We start from the raw sequence: 19,648 nt of genomic DNA, 5'->3' as shown, positions 1-19,648 counted from the left end.
GACGAACTACGAGTACGTATATACTACCAACAGTACTTTAAAAACTGTATTATCTTATGTTTCATTGAGTCGTGGCTGAACGACGACATGCATAACATACAGCTACCAGGTTTTACGCGTTTTCGGCAAGAAATAACAGCAGCCTCTATGTATATTTGTAAACAACAGCTGGTGCATGAAATCTAAGGACGTCTCAAGGTTTTGCTCGCCTGTGGTAGAGTATCTCATGATAACCTGTAGACCACACTATTTACCAGGAGAGTTTTCATCTATATTCTTTGTAGCTGTCTATTTACCACCACAAACCAATGATGGCACTAAGACCACACTCAATTAGCTGTATACAGTCATAAGTAAACAGGAAAACACTCATCCAGAAGCAGAGCCCCTAGTGGCCGGGGACTTTAATGCAGGGAAACTTAAATTGGTTTTACCTCATTTGTACCAGCATGTTAACTTGTTATGGATAGGGGGCAGTATTTTCACGGCCGGATAAAAAACGTACCCGATTTAATCTGGTTATTACTCCTGCCCAGAACTAGAATATGCATATAATTAATAGCTTTGGATAGAAAACACTCCAAAGTTTCTAAAACTGTTTGAGTGGTGTCTGTGAGTATAACAGAACTCAAATGGCAGGCCAAAACCTGAGAAGATTCTGTACAGGAAGTACCCTGTCTGACCATTTATTGGCCTTCTTTGTCATCTCTATCCAAAACAAAGGATCTCTGCTGTAACGTGACACCTTGTAAGGCTCCCATAGCCTCTCAGAAGGCACCAGAACGTTGAATGATGACTTTGCAGTCCCAGGCTGAAAAACAGTAGCGCATTTGGTAAGTGGTCGATCTGAGAACAATGAGACGGGTGCGTGCGTGCACGTGAAGTGTCCATTTTAGATGTTGAGTCTTTGAACGGAAAGGACGTCTCCCGGTCGGAATATTATCGCTTTTTTACGAGAAAAATCGCATAACAATTGATTTTAAACAGCGTTTGACATGCTTCGAAGTACGGTAATGGAATATTTTTTGTCACGATACGCGTCCGCGCATCACCCTTCGGATAGTGTCTTGAACGCACGAACAAAACGCCGCTATTTGGATATAACTATGGATTATTTGGAACCAAACCAACATTTGTTATTGAAGTAGAAGTCCTGGGAGTGCATTCTGACGAAGAACAGCAAAGGTAATCAAATTTTTCTTATAGTAAATCTGAGTTTGGTGAGTACCAAACTTGGTGGGTGTCAAAATAGCTAGCCCGTGATGGTGAGCTATCAGAATATTGCAAAATGTGCTTTCACCGAAAAGCTATTTTAAAATCGGACACCGCGATTGCATAAAGGAGTGCTGTATCTATAATTCTTTAAATAATTGTTATGTTTTTTGTGAACGTTTATCGTGAGTAATTTAGTCAGGACGTGACAATCGTAAATATTTGATACCAAACACATTTAAATTGTGTGTATACTATAAATGTGTATACTTTCAGTTTTGTTCCCCTCTAAGTCATTATTTCTTATTCTCATGATTTATGATACATATTCTTCTTCCACTGAGTATTTTTTCTGACAAGCCTGTATAAGACAGATCCTACAAGCCTGAGTGCATAACACTGAAACTGAGAAATAATCACTTCAAAAGTGACTCTGAGTAATTCCTCAGCCACAGCCAATGGAAAATGGACCCTTGTTGATGTCTGGGAGCAACAGTGCCTAGCGACCACACACCATGCCTCAGATTCAGATGCCAAAACTTGTCAAAGGGTTAGTAAATTGGCTCCTTGTGGAACGTACTGTTATCACTTCAGTGGCTAATATAAGTAATGCAGAACCACTGAATGTCTCATATAGTGGGTAACTTAGTAAGCAATAAATCAAGACTAAGAGACTTGAAATGATCACAATGAAATGTCCCAGCCAAAACTCTGGGAGCTGGTGTGATGCTATGTGAGCTTCCTTTCAATTTGGAGGCAAAAAACTATTTAAGAAGAGAAAAGGTCAAGATAGTTCTGCGAGTATAAAAAGTTTTAACAATGTCACAAGGATATCACTTATCTAACCTGAAGGGATGCACTAACAATGTTCCTGTATTAAATTAAGTTGTAAATATTTTATGATACTGCCCATAGCTCTACCGAAAAGCACCCTTTTTTTGTTTTAGAAATAAGCTGTTGAAGACAGGAAAATATACATTTTCTGTAAATGTCAACTTAATTTCCCAAACAATGAATGAATTTAACCATGCTGGAGTATCACTAAACATAATTTTCTATGAAAAATGCATCTGTATTCAATAGGCCTAAGTGATGGTTGTATTCTGTTGTTCGCCATGGCTCACCGCCACTGCCAAACCAGTGTGGAAAAGCTTTTTAATGGAACATGCATTGTTTAGCAAAATTCAATTGAAAAAAAAACTGGATTCATGATACAAAGTTGGATGTGCCATTTTTAGACTGTAGCCCCCTGAATGTCTCTGCACTGCCAGCATCTCTTAATCACAAGGGGCAGATGGAAAACCAACATGTATATATCTTCGTGACAACATGTCTTAGGGGCTGACATTCCAGCTTTTATCATGTGTGGTCAAAGGAGAGGGACTAGGTTTGGGTGTGATTGGGGCAGTTAAAACTGGTTTGGATGTACCATACTGGGTTGAAACATGACATTTTTATTTTAAAATGGTGCCAATGAGTATTAATGCAGGTCTGGACACATTAAAACACAATTTGCCAGTGGGGCTTTAAACAAGCTTATGGAGACTATTAAAAAGAGCTATAGCTGCTAAATACTGTTGTATAAAGATAGCAGAGAGCCTGAGATGTTATAAAAAGAGGATATGCACTGGTTCTGGCCTAGAACAACCCGAGCAGCCCACATATGGCCAGTTTCAATAAATGTGTGTTTATATCAGCAAACAGATTTACATTTACATTTACATTTAAGTCATTTAGCAGACGCTCTTATCCAGAGCGACTTACAAATTGGTGCATTCACCTTATGATATCCAGTGGAACAACCACTTTACAATAGTGCATCTAAATCTTTTAAGGGGGGGGGTTAGAAGGATTACTTTATCCTATCCTAGGTATTCCTTAAAGAGGTGGGGTTTCAGGTGTCTCCGGAAGGTGGTGATTGACTCCACTGTCCTGGCGTCGTGAGGGAGCTTGTTCCACCATTGGGGTGCCAGAGCAGCGAACAGTTTTGACTGGGCTGAGCGGGAACTGTGCCTCCTCAGAGGTAGGGGGGCCAGCAGGCCAGAGGTGGATGAACGCAGTGCCCTTGTTTGGGTGTAGGGCCTGATCAGAGCCTGAAGGTATGGAGGTGCCGTTCCCTTCACAGCTCCGTAGGCAATCACCATGGTCTTGTAGCGGATGCGAGCTTCAACTGGAAGCCAGTGGAGAGAGCAGATCACAGGAACATTGGTGATTCTTCCTTTACAGCCTATTGAGGCCTGGTTGGATGGACTAATGCACTTTGGACAGTTTAATGTGCAAGGCAGCAAATGAGCTGGGCTTCGGACAATTAGGAGAGATTAGGAGGGTGCCCAACTCCAAAAACAACAGTAAAAACCACACAAAGAGGCAGACCGATATCTCTGAATAAGCCCGAGTGGAGTATTTACATAACCTTCATTATCTAACACTCAGAAAACTTAACTCATGAGAAGCCAATATGGCACAGTTCTAAACTCCAGACATCTGTGAGGGACTGAAGCAGCATCACAGAGTAGGACTGATAAAATTACTCAAAGTCACTGTTGAAGTGATTATTTCAGTTAGCTTGAAATCACAGAAAATTAAGTCAATGGTATCCTGAATCTCTTGTACAGTGTAAAACCAAGTGTTTATGATCTGAACACATAACTAAACACTTTTTTGTAACACTTTTTAAATGCATCAAGGGATTTAGAATTTCAATGAAAACACGTCATAGTGTTTTTAGATCGTAAACACCAGAACATGTTTATTCTCTGTAACACTTTTTAAACACATTAACAAGTTTATTCTCACAATGTGTTTAGGTTTTAAACACTAAACACTGTAGGGTGTAAAATACGTATTTTCATTTTTCCCAGCGTGCCTTTTGAGTGAATGAGAATGACTGTGTTTGTTAGTGACAGAGACCTGGTTGCTGCATTAAATAAATTCTATTCCTGAAGCTTTCACCAAGTGACTGCCTTAGTGAATGTATTTCAATTAAAAGTAAACCCTTTATGGCAACATCTTATACATTACATAAGGCCTTTAGTTATGGCCTAGTTATCCTCGACATTGAGGTCTGAAAATCCTGGCTCACGGGCCACATCAGACCTGCATGTCACAATACGCTGGTTTGTGAAGTGAGGGAGGATATTCAAGAATTTGAATATTTTATCACACTCAACCTGTACCCTGAATGACTACTATGGTGAAGGACTTAATAAACAAGACTAGCTAACAGATTGGATTAGTTTAGAAAAATGCCAGTTATTTATCTTTGTATAGATGAATTAATTAATCAATGTGCATGAGGAAATTAAATAGATATTAAAACAAACTATTCTAAAAATCTACCTGCAACAAAGCATACTGGGAAAAATGATGAGGCCCCACCTACATCTTTTTCACTCTGAGTTAACAGAAATACATTTAACAATGTGGAGTAATAACACCACGCAATTAAAAATATTTATTAAATTAAATGACATGTTCAGTTGCGCTGAAATGTAGGTAAGGTGACAGACATTCCTAACACTGAACTGAATAAAAGACATGGAAGGTCACATACATTTCTAATGATTAGATGCACTCAAAACAGGATGATAGGAAAGTAAACACTTGTGTTTAAAATCGAAACACTCAGGAGATATAGATATTCTCCTGGTTGGAACTGACTGGAAAAAGCTGACTATCATGTTTAATTCTGTATTCTGAAAGCCTGTGTTTAAGATGAGAATACTAGCAAATCAAAATGCTTAATGTGCCTAAATGCCTAATGTTTAAGTTTTAAACATTGACGTCTTGGTTAAAAACGTGTCACATTTCAAGGTTTTACAGTATAGGCATCGAACCATATCACTGCATGGTTTATCAGTAAATAGACAGCTATAACACCCACAGTTGATTGTGACTAAAGCTCTTGAAGCATCTCCTGTGCAATACAATTGTATCTATACTCTCATTCTTGGCGAGGAAGCCTATGGGGAATCTATCTTTCGACTTTACAATCTTGCACTCTTGCTACAGTCTCCCAACAAAAAATGTGACAGATAGCACACTGTTGTTAAAACAATCTGGTTGTTGAAAGGACATGATAACCTCAGCGTTACTCTGGACCCTGATCTCTCTTTTGACGAACATATCAAGACTATTTCAAGGACAGCTTTTTTCCATCTACGTAACATTGCATAAATCAAACTTTCTGTACAAAGATTATGCAGAAAAATGAATCCATGCTTTTGTTACTTCTAGGTTAGACTACTGCAATGCTCTACTTTCTGGCTACCCGGATAAAGCACTAAATAAACTTCAGTTAGTGCTAAATACGGCTGCTAGAATCCTGACTAGAACCAAAAAAGTGATCATATTACTCCAGTGCTAGCCTCCCTACACTGGCTTCCTGTTAAGGCAAGGGCTGATTTCAAGGTTTTACTGCTAACCTACAAAGCATTACATGGGCTTGCTCCTAGCTATCTTTCTGATTTGGTCCTGCCGTACATACCTACACGTACACTACGGTCACAAGACGCAGGCCTCCTATTTGTCCCTAGAATTTCTAAGCAAACAGCTGGAGGCAGGGCTTTCTCCAATAGAGCTCCATTTTTATGGAATGGTCTGCCTACCCATGTGAGAGACGCAGACTCGGTCTCAACCTTTAAGTCTTTACTGAAGACTCATCTCTTCAGTAGGTCCTATGATTAAGTATAGTCTGGCCCAGGAGTGTGAAGGTGAACGGAAATGCTCTGGAGCAACGAACCGCCCTTGCTGTCTCTGCCTGGCCGGTTCCCCTCTCTCCACTGGGATTCTCTGCCTCTAACCCTATTACAGGGGCTGAGTCACTGGCTTACTGGTGCTCTTCTATGCCGTCCCTAGGAGGGGTGCGTCACTTGAGTGGGTTGAGTCACTGCCGTGGTCTGCCTGTCTGGGTTGACGCCCCCCCTTGGGTTGTGCCGTGGCAGAAATCTTTGTGGGCTATACTCGGCCTTGTCTCAGGATGGTAAGTTGGTGGTTGAAGATATCCCTCTAGTGGTGTGGGGGCTGTGCTTTGGCAAAGTGGGTGGGGTTATATCCTGCCTGTTTGGCCCTGTCCGGGGGTATCATCGGATGGGGCCACAGTGTCTCCTGACCCCTCTTGTCTCAGCCTCCAGTATTTATGCTGCAGTAGTTTGTGTCGGGGGGCTAGGGTCAGTCTGCTATATCTTGAGTATTTCTCCTGTCTTATCCGGTGTCCTGTGTGAATTTAAGTATGCTCTCTCTAATTCTCTCTTTCTCTCTTTCTTTCTTTCTCTCTCTCGGAGGACCTGAGCCCTAGGACCATGCCTCAGGACTACCTGGCATGATGACTCCTTGCTGTCCCCAGTCCACCTGGGGACAGCAAGGTGGACTGGTGCTCCAGTTTCAACTGTTCTGCCTGCGGCTATGGAACCCTGACCTGTTCACCTGACGTGCTACCTGTCCCAGACCTGTTGTTTTCAACTCTCTAGAGACAGCAGGAGCAGTTGAGATACTCTCAATGATCGGCTATGAAAAGCCAACTGACATTTACTCCTGAGGTGCTGACTTATTGCACCCTCGACAACTACTGTGATTATTATTATTTGACCATGTTGGTCATTTATGAACATTTGAACATCTTGGCCATGTTCTGTTATAATCTCCACCCGGCACAGCCAGAAGAGGACTGGCCACCCCTCATAGCCTGGTTCTTCTCTAGGTTTCTTCCTAGGTTTTGGCCTTTCCACCGTGCTTCTACACCTGCATTGCTTGCTGTTTGGGGTTTTAGGCTGGGTTTCTGTACAGCACTTTGACATATCAGCTGATGTAAGAAGGGCTATATAAATACATTTGATTTGATATCCGACCTGTTGGTGCCCTCAAATGCATTTCATTATCCTTTGAAGACCGCATATGAATCATGTGAAAACTACAATTTTAACAGACTAAATACCCAATTTGACTCACAACACAGTCGGGCGTGCACTTTAAATGAAGACTAAACAAAATGTCTAAACATTTAACAAATAAGATTTGTTTTTGATGCACCTGGGCGTCAGAGCTATTTTCATGTAGCCTACCTACAGTGAACACCATAATGCAGTTTAATCAAGCAGAGATCATGTTTAACTAGCCTGATTTAATGTGTATGACAAGATATATATATATATTTATATATTTATATATTTTTCTACATCTTATTATCTATCACAAATGAGTCAGAGACTTCAGAAGGGGATGTCGAAACAAGATATTAATTGGTGATATATGGACGTTTGAATAGAAAGGACCCATCATGCATGCTACGGTTGGAACTGATGACTATCGATATGCAGTTGTGATATTCAAATTAAACTATAAAAAAGAATACCAAGCATATCCCCTCTACGCATTGTGCTGGCCAGATTCCAAAAGCGCACACCACATCGAGGATAGCCTATACCTCTTTTACAACCACATTTGAAACATAACCAAACGCTAATAATGAAGCAACTCTATAGTACACTTACCAAATAGTGAATTGGCAAACCCGTACCATACACATCCACTTTTTCCTATGAGCCATCTTCCTTGCGTACTTGCCGCGAAACTGAACGGAGTGCCCACCACACACACAAGCAGATCGCTGAAGGAAATGTTAATTAGTAGCAGGTTGATAGGCGAGCGCAGCACCTTGTAACGGCAGAAGAGGACAAGAACCAGGAGGTTGTTGAGGAATCCGAAGGTACCAATAAAGCCCAAACACACAGCGACTATCAGGTTCCCGGTCGGGCTTAGGCTGGTGCGGTATGACGCTTCCAGATTCCTGTCTCCAGCAACCGCACACAGCGCGCTATTGGTCCTTGTGCAGCCGCTGAGGCTCACGTTGGGCACAATCATCGCAATCCGTTTTCTCAGCACAAGCGTGTGGTTGGCATTTTTAGGAGAGACGAAAAATGTGGGCTTCTGAGTTACAATCCATTAAAGTTGATTGCAGAGAAACTTTTTGCTTTGAATAATATGTTTTCCAAATGTTGAACTTTGTTTCCCAGTTCAGGGTTTAAAACCAGAACAAAGTTTGATGAGGCTGTGCTCCACCATGTGGTAGTTAAAATCCACACACCGCTGGACTAGACTCTCTCCGTCTGTGTTGATATTATTGTACTACTTTCACAGATGACGTGAGCGCCATGGAACTGAGCATTTTGTATTCGAAGGGGGTACAAATGACCTGAAAATGCAGTGAGGGTTAAAAGGCCAATGCAGATGAAAGCGAGCGAATAGAAGTTATTCTGCGGCCGCCTGACCTCACTGCCACTTCCACCTTTTATTTTGCTGCCACTTCCACTACAGAAAAAGTAGGGTACAGTTGGCTACACCAGTCATATGCAGCCGACTCTCAACTTCTTTTGACCAAAATCTAACCAAATTTGGGCTAAGTGCTGTGATAGTAGCCTATCACTGAAACTGTTATTCTGTACCTTAGTAACCACCACGTGCAGGCGCGGTCCATGATCCTGAAATCTTTGCCAATTGAATTACATCACTACATCAAATATCTAGATCAGTCAACGGTGCGAAAAGTTTCGTACAAAATAGTTCCCTTTATGAACGTCAGCATCCCGTGAGAGAGGAGCTACTCTTCTGTTTCAGAGCAATACTTTGTTCCTTTTGTTTTACTCGCCTTTTCATTCGTAGCATTTAATCACTCCTTAAAAGACAAGAAGACATGTAAATCGGTTATATGACATGACAGTCTGTGCCTGTTTTGTGCTTGCTATCGATCCTTCTTCGTTGTTAAGGTAATTTATAATTTCTGTCTAAAACAAAGGTAAAGTTGCAAATCCAATAAAGCCTATTCATTTTCAAGCTGTGTATTGTTGTCGCAGTACGTGATGGATGATTTCAGACCGAGAAGAAATGACATTTCATACAATGTTTGTTAAGATTAGCTGCTGTACAGAGCTCTGATCTTAACGCAGCCAATGGGGTTTTGGATAAAGATGGGTGAAACCTTAGAAAAAGAAAAATATTCCTATATAATTTGTGATTGCTCTAAAAGAATCCTATTGGTTCTATTGGATCCTATAGGATTCTTGCAACCCTATAGGATTTTGTGTCACCTCTATCAGAATCATATTGGAATCCTATTGGACTACTTTTTTCCTATTGGAAATCAAAAGTTATCATATTGGATTCCATAGGTTTTTGATCATTCTTGTAGGATATTGTCACCCCAATCAGAATTGTTTTAGAACGTTTTTTCTTAATCAACACATTCAATTATTGTTTGTCATTTTTTCCAGTACAATAAAACAACATTAATTACAACATTTTCATTGATCGGAAACAACAATTCTATATTAATGTCGGTTTTATTCACCACCACAATACGAGAGTGATTCAAGGCTGCAAGTTAATTTGCAGTATGACCAGCAGTACAGTACAAAAAACATACTCACTTGAGTTATTTGATTTGATTGTTATTCATGCAACTTCCTGTCTTTGAATTAGACATTACAATATGATTTCTCATTTTACAGTGCCTTCAGAAAGTATTCGTACCCCTTGACTTATTCCAAGTTTTGTTGCGTAACAGCCTGAATGCATAATTGATTAAATAGATTTGTTTTCTTACCCATCTACACACAATACCCCATAATGACAAAGTGAAAACATGTTTTTAGAAAATTAGCAAATTATTTGAAAGTTAAATACAGAAATCTCCTTTACATACAGTACCAGTCAAAAGTTGACACACCTACTCATTAAAGGTTTTTTTGGTGTATATTTTCTACATTGGAGAGTAATAGTGAAGACATCAAAACTATGAAATTACACATATGAAATCATTTAGTAACCAAAAAAGTGTGAAACAAATTCTTTGTTTAAAATTCAGATTCTTCAAAGTAGCCACCCTTTGCCTTGATGACATATTTGCACACTCTTGGCATTCTCTCAACCAGCTTCATGAGGATTGCTTTGCCAACAGTCTTGAAGGAGTTCCCACATATACTGAGCACTTGTTGGCTGCTTTTATTTCACTCTGCGGTCCAACTCATCCCAAACCATCTCAATTGGGTTGAGGTCAGGTGATTGTGGAGGCCAGATCATCTGATTCAGGACTCCATCACTCTCCTTGGTCAAATAGCCCTTGTGCAAAGGGTGTCTACTTTGAAGAATCTAAAATATACTGCTCCAAAAAAATAAAGGGAACACTTAAATAACACATCCTAGATCTGAATGAAATAAATAATCTTATTAAATACTTTTTTCTTTACATAGTTGAATGTGCTGACAACAAAATCACACAAAAATAATCAATGGAAATCCAATTTATTAACCCATGGAGGTCTGGATTTGGAGTCAACCTCAAAATTAAAGTGGAAAACCACACTACAGGCTGATACAACTTTGATGTAAGGTCCTTAAAACAAGTCAAAATGAGGCTCAGTAGTGTGTGTGGCCTCCACGTGCCTGTATGACCTCCCTACAACGCCCGGGCATGCTCCTGATGAGGTGGCGGATGGTCTCCTGAGGGATCTCCTCCCAGACCTGGACTAAAGCATCCACCAACTCCTGGACAGTCTGTGGTGCAATGTGGCGTTGGTGGATGGAGCGAGACATGATGTCCCAGATGTGCTCAATTGGATTCAGGTCTGGGGAATGGGGGGGTCAGTCCATAGCATCAATGCCTTCCTCTTGCAGGAACTGCTGACACACTCCAGCCACATGAGGTCTAGCATTGTCTTGCATTAGGAGGAACCCAGGGTCAACCGCACCAGCATATGGTCTCACAAGGGGTCTGAGGATCTCATCTCGGTACCTAATGGCAGTCAGGCTACCTCTGGTGAGCACATGGAGGGCTGTGCGGCCCCCCAAAGAAATGCCAGACCCACACCATGACTGACCCACTGCCAAACCGGTCATGCTGGAGGATGTTGCAGGCAGCAGAACGTTCTCCATGGCGTCTCCAGACTCTGTCACGTCTGTCACGTGCTCAGTGTGAACCTGCTTTCATCTGTGAAGAGCACAGGGCGCCAGTGGTGAATCTGCCAATCTTGGTGTTCTCTGGCAAATGCCAAACGTCCTGCACGGTGTTGGGCTGTAAGCACAAACCCCACCTGTGGACGTCGGGCCCTCATACCACCCTCATGGAGTCTGTTTCTGACCATTTGAGCAGACACATGCACATTTGTGGCCTGCTGGAGGTCATTTTGCACGGCTCTGGCAGTGCTTCTCCTGCTCCTCCTTGCACAAAGGCGGAGGTAGCGGTCCTGCTGCTGGGTTGTTGTCCTCCTACGGCCTCCTCCACATCTCCTGATGTACTGGCCTGTCTCCTGGTAGCGCCTCCATGCTCTGGACACTACGCTGACAGACACAGCAAACCTTCTTGATGTGCCATCCTGGATGAGCTGCACTACCTGAGCCACTTGTGTGGGTTGTAGACTTTGTCTCATGCTACCACTAGAGTGAAAGCACCACCAGCATTCAAAAGTGACCAAAACATCAGCCAGGAAGCATAGGAACTGAGAAGTGGTCTGTGGTCACCACCTGCCGAACCACTCCTTTATTGGGGGTGTCTTGCTAATTGCCTATAATTTCCACCTGTTGTCTATTCCATTTGCACAACAGCATGTGAAATTTATTGTCAATCAGTGTTGCTTCCTAATTGGACAGCTTGATTTCACAGAAGCCTGATTGACTTGGAGTTACATTGTGTTGTTTAAGTGTTCCCTTTATTGTTTTGAGCAGTGTATATTTTGATTTATTCAAAAAATCTTTCTTGCTACACTTCCATATGTGTTATTTCATAGTTTTGATGTCTTCACTATTATTCTACAATGTTGAAAATAGTAAAAATAATGAAAAACCCTTGAATGAGTAGGTGTGTCCAAACTTTTGACTGGTACTGTATACACACTGTAGCTTCGTTATTGTTTTTAATTGTGTTACTATTTCCTTTTTTTATTTAGCAAACACTTGTCTTACTTTTTAACTCTGCTTTATTGGTAATGGGCTCGTAAGTAAGCATTTCATTGTAATGTCTACACCTGTTGTATTTGGTGCATGTGACCAATAAAATTTGATTTGATGTACTCCGAATCACTTGACATGGACGTTTTCCAGATGTCTTCGCTGTCGCCTGCGTGAGACAAATTGATGGCGGCCAGACCTCTCCCGTCCAATTTTTTTTTTTTACAAACCTTATTTGTCAGTGAAGGTAATTGTAACCCACACATGAACTCCTTTACTTTAACCGTCCTTTGTGAGGAAGAAGGCCTCATTTGGTTTGGTAGTTATAAACTCATTGCTGTAATGTAAGACTACTCTATTCACATGCATGGCCATAAAAGCCTATGCTTGCTCTTGCACTATAGGAGACGGATGGAAAGTACTTCCCACACTACCATTTTTTTCAAGCTTAATTATCAATTTAAAAACAGCATTGTGACATTTAATATGAAAAAGGTCTTCCAGACATGCAGCCCTAATTGGGTTGGATTAAGACATTTTAGGTCTTCTGCTGAATATCTTTTCCATTTAATATGCTCAGTGGGACTTCCGTGGTATGTCGTCAAGTTTTTTAGGTCAATACCGTAGATTGACTTCAGAGAGCTCTCCTTTTACAAGGGCGCTACTAGGGTCACACGGTCATAAGACTTAACCTTTAACTTCTATCCAGGACATTCCCAACTGGATGTTGGATGGTCCCATTAATTAAGTTTGTGAGTCCAATGAAAGACCAAATAACTGAACCTCTATCCTCTTATTATTATTTTCATCATTGTGACCAGAAGTTCCCAAGTCGCCGCAAATTTGCGGCGACTGGGAAACTTGTGATGAACATTCTACTGTTTGCTGCAAACTCATTATGAATAAGCAAATTAGACCCAATTTTTGGTAACTTTGTGTATTAACAACATTGAAATGTTTTATCTACATGAATAAAACATCTAACTTTAAACGAACTTGCTTCTCACAAAGAAAACTAAACATAATAAATGTACTAAATATACTAAACAGACAAAAATAAATCCAATATAACTTGAAATCATCAGTGTGCTAATGTAGAAAAGAGCAAAGACTGTATTTCCTAAATACATTATTTCTGTAACATTTTTATGTAGCTACAACATTTACATGAGAGAAATGTGAACTCTATAGGGATGTTGCCCTTAGGATGTTTAAAGGGGCAGCTACAGAATTTACATGAGCCAAGTGATGACTAAGCAATAGCTTTCAACCCATGAGAAAAAATAAGACAAAAGAAAACAGAAAACAACAATACAAAAAAACAAATGACATCAAGGACAACTAAAATCATAACAGCAAGGCCAACTGTACAGGTTTGAGTGCATGTCTGGCACTATTTACATATGTGTGTGTCAGTGTATGTGTGTATTTGAGTGAGAGTGTGTGTATATGGATGTGTACAAACACCTGCATGGCATCAGCCCCAGGCAAACCGGCATTAGCTGTAAAATTCGCTGAAAAGAATCTTGCGTTGTTTTATATATCAACTCATACACCCTGTACAGTGGAATCGGTACAAAAATCTCTTCCCAACTATTTTGCAATCTGTATGGCACAGTTGTCAACATACTGGTCCTCAAACGAAACTGGTATACTTTCCTATTTATGCTATTTTTATTCCTCCGCCAGTTGATCCTTTATATTGGGCAGACAGACCAGTTCCCTACATCCTCCCACTGCCACCTGCCGCCTCCATTTTTGGGGTAATGTTGTAATCAATTGATTGCAAGTAAGGTTTTGGGAAAATTACATCAGCTGTTACAAAGTTGTCTTGATGTTAATATGCTTCTCACTGACACTAGCATTCTAAATGTTTCTGATTTGTATAAATGCTATATAAATAAACAATGTAGCTACTGTAGCATAAACTGGGACTTAGAATCAAATCAAATCAAATTTTATTTGTCACATACACATGGTTAGCAGATGTTAACGCGAGTGTAGCAAAATGCTTGTGCTTCTAGTTCCGACCATGCAGTAATATCTAACAAGTAATCTAACCTAACAATTTCACAACAACTATACACACAAGTGCAAAGGAATGTACATAAAAGAATATGAATGAGTGATGGCCGAACGGCATAGGCAAGATGCAGTAGATGGTAGGCTTCCCTGTGGCTCAGTTGGTAGAGCATGGTGTGTGCAACACCAGCGTTGTGGGTTCAAGTCCCACGGGGGGCCAGTACAAAAAAAAATGTATGAAATGTATGCATTCACTACTGTAAGTCGCTCTGGATAAGAGCGTCTGCTAAAAAAATGGTATATCCATATGAGATGAATAATGTAGGGTATGCAAACATTATATAAAGTGGAATTGTTTAAAGTGGCTAGTGATACATTCATTACATCAATTTTTCCATTATTAAAGTGGCAAGAGTTGAGTCAGTATGTTGGCAGCAGCCACTCAATGTTAGTGATGGCTGTTTAACAGTCTGATGGCCTTGAGATAGAAGCTGTTTTTCAGTCTCTCAGTCCCAGCTTTGATGCACCTGTACTGACCTCACCTTCTGGATGATAGCGGGGTGAACAGGCAGTGGCTCGGGTGGTTGTTGTCCTTGATGATCTTTTTGGCCTTCCTGTGACATCGGGTGGTGTAGGTGTCCTGGAGGGCAGGTAGTTTGCCCCCAGTGATGCGTTGTGCAGACCTCACTACCCTCTGGAGAGACTTACGGTATGGGCCCAGCAGTTGCCGTACCAGGCGGTGATACAGCCCGACAGGATGCTCTCGATTGTGCATCTGTAAAAGTTTGTGAGTATTTTTGGTGACAAGCCGAATTTATTCAGCCTCCTGAGGTTGAAGAGGCGCTGCTGCGCCTTCTTCACCACGCTGTCTGTGTGGGTGGACCATTTCAGTTTGTCCGTGATGTGTACACCGAGGAACTTAAAACTTTCCACCCTCTCCACTACTGTCCCGTCGATGTCGATAGGGGGCTGCTCCCTCTGCTGTTTCCTGAAGTCCACGATCATCTCCTTTGTTTTGTTGACATTGAGTGTGAGGTTATTTTCCTGACACCACACTCCGAGGGCCCTCACCTCCTCCCTGTACGCCGTCTCGTAGTTGTTGGTAATCAAGCCTACCACTGTAGTGTCGTCTGCAAACTTGATGATTGAGTTGGAGGCGTGCATGGCCGCGCAGTCGTGGGTGAGCAGGGAGTACAGGAGAGGGCTGATAACGTACCCTTGTGGGGCCCCAGTGTTGAGGATCAGTGGGGTGGAGATGTTATCTACCCTCACCACCTGGGGGTGGCCCGTAAGGAAGACCAGGACCCAGTTGCACAAGGCGGGGTCGAGACCCAGGGTCTCGAGCTTAATGACGAGTTTGGAGGGTACTATGGTGTTAAATGCTGAGCTGTAGTCGATTAGCATAATTCTTACATAGGTATTCCTCTTGTCCAGATGGGTTAGGGCAGTGTGCAGTGTGATTGCGATTGCGTCGTCTGTGGACCTATTGGGGCGGTAAGCAAATTGGAGTGGGTCTAGGGTGTCAGGTAGGGTGGAGGTGATATGGTCCTTGACTAGTCTCACAAAGCACTTCATTATGACGGAAGTGAGTGCTACGGGGCGATAGTGATTTAGCTCAGTTACCTTAGCTTTCTTGGGAACAGGAACAATGGTGGCCCTCTTGAAGCATGTGGGAACAGCAGACTGGAATAAGGATTGATTGAATATGTCCGTAAACAAACTAGCCAGCTGGTCTGCGCATTCTCTGGGGACGCGGCTGGGGATGCCGTCTGGGCCTGCAGCCCTGCGAGGGTTAACCCGTTTAAATGTTTTACTCACGTTGGCTGCAGTGAAGGAGAGCCCGCAGGTTTTGGTAGCGGGCCATGTCAGTGGCACTGTATTGTCCTCAAAGCGAGCAAAGAAGTTGTTTAGTCTGTCGGGGAGCAAGACATCGTGGTCCGCGACGGGGCTGGTTTTTCTTTTGTCGTCCGTGATTGACTGTAGACCCTGCCACATACCGCTAGTGTCTGAGCTGTTGAATTGCAACTCTACTTTGTCTTTATACTGACACTTAGCTTGTTTGATTGCCTAGCGGTGGGAATAGCTACACTGTTTGTATTCGGTCATGTTTCCGGTCAGCTTGCCCTGATTAAAAGCAGTGGTTCGCGCTTTCAGTTTTGCATGAATGCTGCCTTCAATCCACGGTTTCTGGTCGGGGAATGTTTTAATAGACGCTGTGGGTACAACATCACCGATGCACTTGCTAATAAACTCGCTCACCGAATCAGCATATTCATCAATGTTGTTGTTCGACGCTATGCGGAACATATCCCAGTCCACGTGATCGAAGCAATCTTGAAGAGTGGAATCCGATTGGTCGGACCAGCGTTGAACAGACCTGAGCGCGGGTGCTTCCTGTTTAAGTTTCTGTCTATATGCTGGGAGCAACAAAATGGAGTCGTGGTCAGCTTTTCTGAAAGAAGGGCGGGGGAGGGCCTTATATGTGATGCGGAAGTTAGAATAACAATGATCTAGGGTTTCATCATGCCATCATTCTTCCTAGAGCTGGCCAAACTTAGCAATCGGGTGAGAAGGTTACCAAGAACCCGATGGTCACTCTGACAGAGCTCCAGAGTTATTCTGCGGAGATGGGAGAATCTTCCAGAAGGACAACCATTTCTGCAGCACACCACCAATCAGGGCTTTATGGTAGAGTGGCCAGACGGAAACCACTCCTCAGTAAATGGCACATGACAGCCCGCTTGGAGTCTGCCAAAAGGCACCTAAAGACTCTCAGACCATGATAAACAAGATTCTCTGATCTGATGAAACCAAGATTGAACTCTTTGATCTGAATGCCAGGCTTCACATCAAGAGGAAATATGGAATCATCCCTACGGTGAAGCACGGTGGTGGCAGCATCGGGCTGTGGGGATGTTTTTCAGCAACAGGGATTGGGAGACTACGCAGGATCGAGGGAAAGATGAAAGGAGCAAAGTACAGAGAGATCCTTGATGAATACCTGCTTCAGAGCACTCAGGAACTCAGACTGGGGCAAAGCTTCACCTTCCAACAGGACAACGACTCTAAGCACACAGCCAAGACAACGCAGGAGTAGCTTCAGGTCTCTGAAAACCCCAAAAGTCCTTGAATGGCCCTGCCAGAGCCCGGACTTGAACCCGATTGAACATCTCAGCAAAGACCTGAAAATAGCTGTGCCTGGAAAATAATTGGAGATACTCCCCAAATACAGGTGTGCCAATTTTGTAATGTCATACCCAAGAAGACTTGAGGTTGTAATCTCTTCCAAACGTGCTTCAACAAAGTACTGAGTAAAGGGTCTGAATACTTATGTAAATGTGATATGAGTTTTTTTATATAAACTTGCAAACATTTTTAAGAACCTGTTTTTGCTTTGTCATTATGGGGTATTCTGTATAGATTTATGAGGGAAAAAAACTATTTAATACATTTTTGAATAAGTCTGTAATGTAACAAAATGTGGAAAAAGTCAAGGGGTCTGAATACTTTCCGAATGCACTGTACACTATATTGTATACTGAATACAAAAGTATGTGGACATCACTTCAAATTAGTCAATTTGGCCATTTCAGCCACATCCGTTGCTGACAGGTGTATAAAATCGAGCACACTGCCATGAAATCTCAATAGACAAACATTGGCAGTAGAATGGCCTTACTGAAGAGCTCAGTGACTTTCAACGTTGCACCGTCATTTATTTTTGTATTTTATTTTTCCAGGTAAGTTGACTGAGAACACATTCTCCTTTACAGCAATGACCTGGGGAATAGTTACAGGGGAGAGGAGGGGGATGAATGAGCCAATTGTAAACTGGGGATGATTAGGTTACTGTGATAGTATGAGGGACAGCTTGGGAATTTAGCCAGGACACCGGGGTTAACACCCCTGTTACGATAAGTGCCATGGGATCTTTAGTTACCACAGAGAGTCAGGACACCCATTTAACATCCGATTCGAAAGACAGCATCCTACACAGGACAGTGTCCTGGGGCATTGGGATATTTTTTTTCTTCATAAAATTCCACCTTTCCAACAAGTTAGTTCATCAAATTTCTGCCCTGCTAGAGCTGCCCCAGTCAACTCTAAGTTCTGTTATTGTGGAGTGGAAACGTCTAGGAACAACAATGGCTGAGCCTCAAGTGATAGGCCAAACAAGCTCATAGAATGGGACCACCGAGTGCTGTCCTCGGTTGCAACACTTACTACAGAGTTCCAAACTGGCTCTGGAAGCAATGTCAGCACAAGAACTGTTCATCAGGATCTTCATGACATTAGGTTCCATGGCCGAGCAGCCGTATACAAGCCTAAGATAACCATGTCAATGCCAAGCGTTGACTGGAGTGGTGTAAAGCTCGCTGCCATTGGACTCTGGAGCAGTGGAAATGCATTCTCTGGAGTGATGAATCACGCTTCACTATCTGGCAGATTAACCCAGACGGATTAATCTGGGCTTGGCAGATGCCAGGAGAATGCTAGCTGCCCCAATGCATAGTGCCAACTGTAAAGTTTGGTGGAGGAGGAATAATGGTCTGGGGATATTTTTCTTTGTTCGGACTAGCCGCCTTAGTTCCAATGACGGGAAATATTAACTCTACAGCATACAATGACATTCTAGATGATTCTGTGCTTCCACATTTGTGGCAACAGTTTGGGGTAGGCCCTTTCCTGTTTCAGCATGACAATGCCCCCGTGCGCAAGGCAAGGTCCATACAGAAATGGTTTGTTGAGGTCGGTGTGGAAGAACTTGACTGGCCTGCACAGAACCCTGACCTCAACCCCATCGAACACCTTTGGGATTAATTGGAACACCGACTGCAAGCCATGCCTAAATGCCCAACATCAGTGCCCAACCTCAGTGCCCAACCTCAGTGCCCAACCTCACTAATGCTCTTGTGGCTGAATGGAAGCAAGTCCCCGCAGCAATGTTCCAACATCTAGTGGAAAGCCTTCCCAGATGAGTGGAAAAGGGGGGACCAACTCCATATTAATGCCCATGATTTTGAAATGAGATGTTCGACGAGCAGGTGTCCACATACCTTTTTGGGATGTATTGTAGGTTTGCCACAGATTCAAATATAATCTTGAGAGAATTGTTAGCCAGTGGCAATAAATGCTATTGTTTCCAAAGGTTTGCTGCAGATTCACCACACTATTTAGTTTGTAGCAAATTTGTCACAAACTTGCCGGAAGTTTGCCGCAACAAAGGTATTTTTGTAAGGGCAGACCAATAGTCCAACTATTATGTTTTTCCCACTGGATCAGTGTTATTTCCTAATAGTTGCTGGTTGAAAATACAATTTACACAGGACCTTCTAATCAGAAGGTTTGCATAGGTGTGAGATTCAGCTTTCCATGGTGACCACACCATGCGATAAATTGGTTAATAGAACAATAACAAAAGGAGTTCCAAACCACTCTGCCAAAAACAGCTGGTTTTCAGTTTCCCCCTATCTGCTCA

At 42.3% G+C, this 19,648-nt stretch overlaps 1 protein-coding gene across 1 annotated transcript in view; it reads right to left on the bottom strand.

The window, feature by feature from the left end:
• LOC106568690 (vertebrate ancient opsin-like) overlaps positions 1–8,459 on the bottom strand; it is a 107,846-nt gene extending 99,387 nt beyond the window's left edge. The window contains exon 1 of the mRNA XM_014139251.2: positions 7,701–8,459. Within this exon, the coding sequence (XP_013994726.2) occupies positions 7,701–8,070 (370 nt within the window). The 5' untranslated portion in view covers positions 8,071–8,459. The remainder of the gene's footprint in view (positions 1–7,700) is intronic.
• Positions 8,460–19,648: the final 11,189 nt, after the last annotated feature.

This window comes from Salmo salar, chromosome ssa14 (assembly GCF_905237065.1).
Source record: "Salmo salar chromosome ssa14, Ssal_v3.1, whole genome shotgun sequence".
Lineage (NCBI taxonomy): Eukaryota > Metazoa > Chordata > Actinopteri > Salmoniformes > Salmonidae > Salmo > Salmo salar.
Note: the sequence above shows the minus strand (reverse complement) of the source record. Positions and strands in the feature narration are given on the sequence as shown.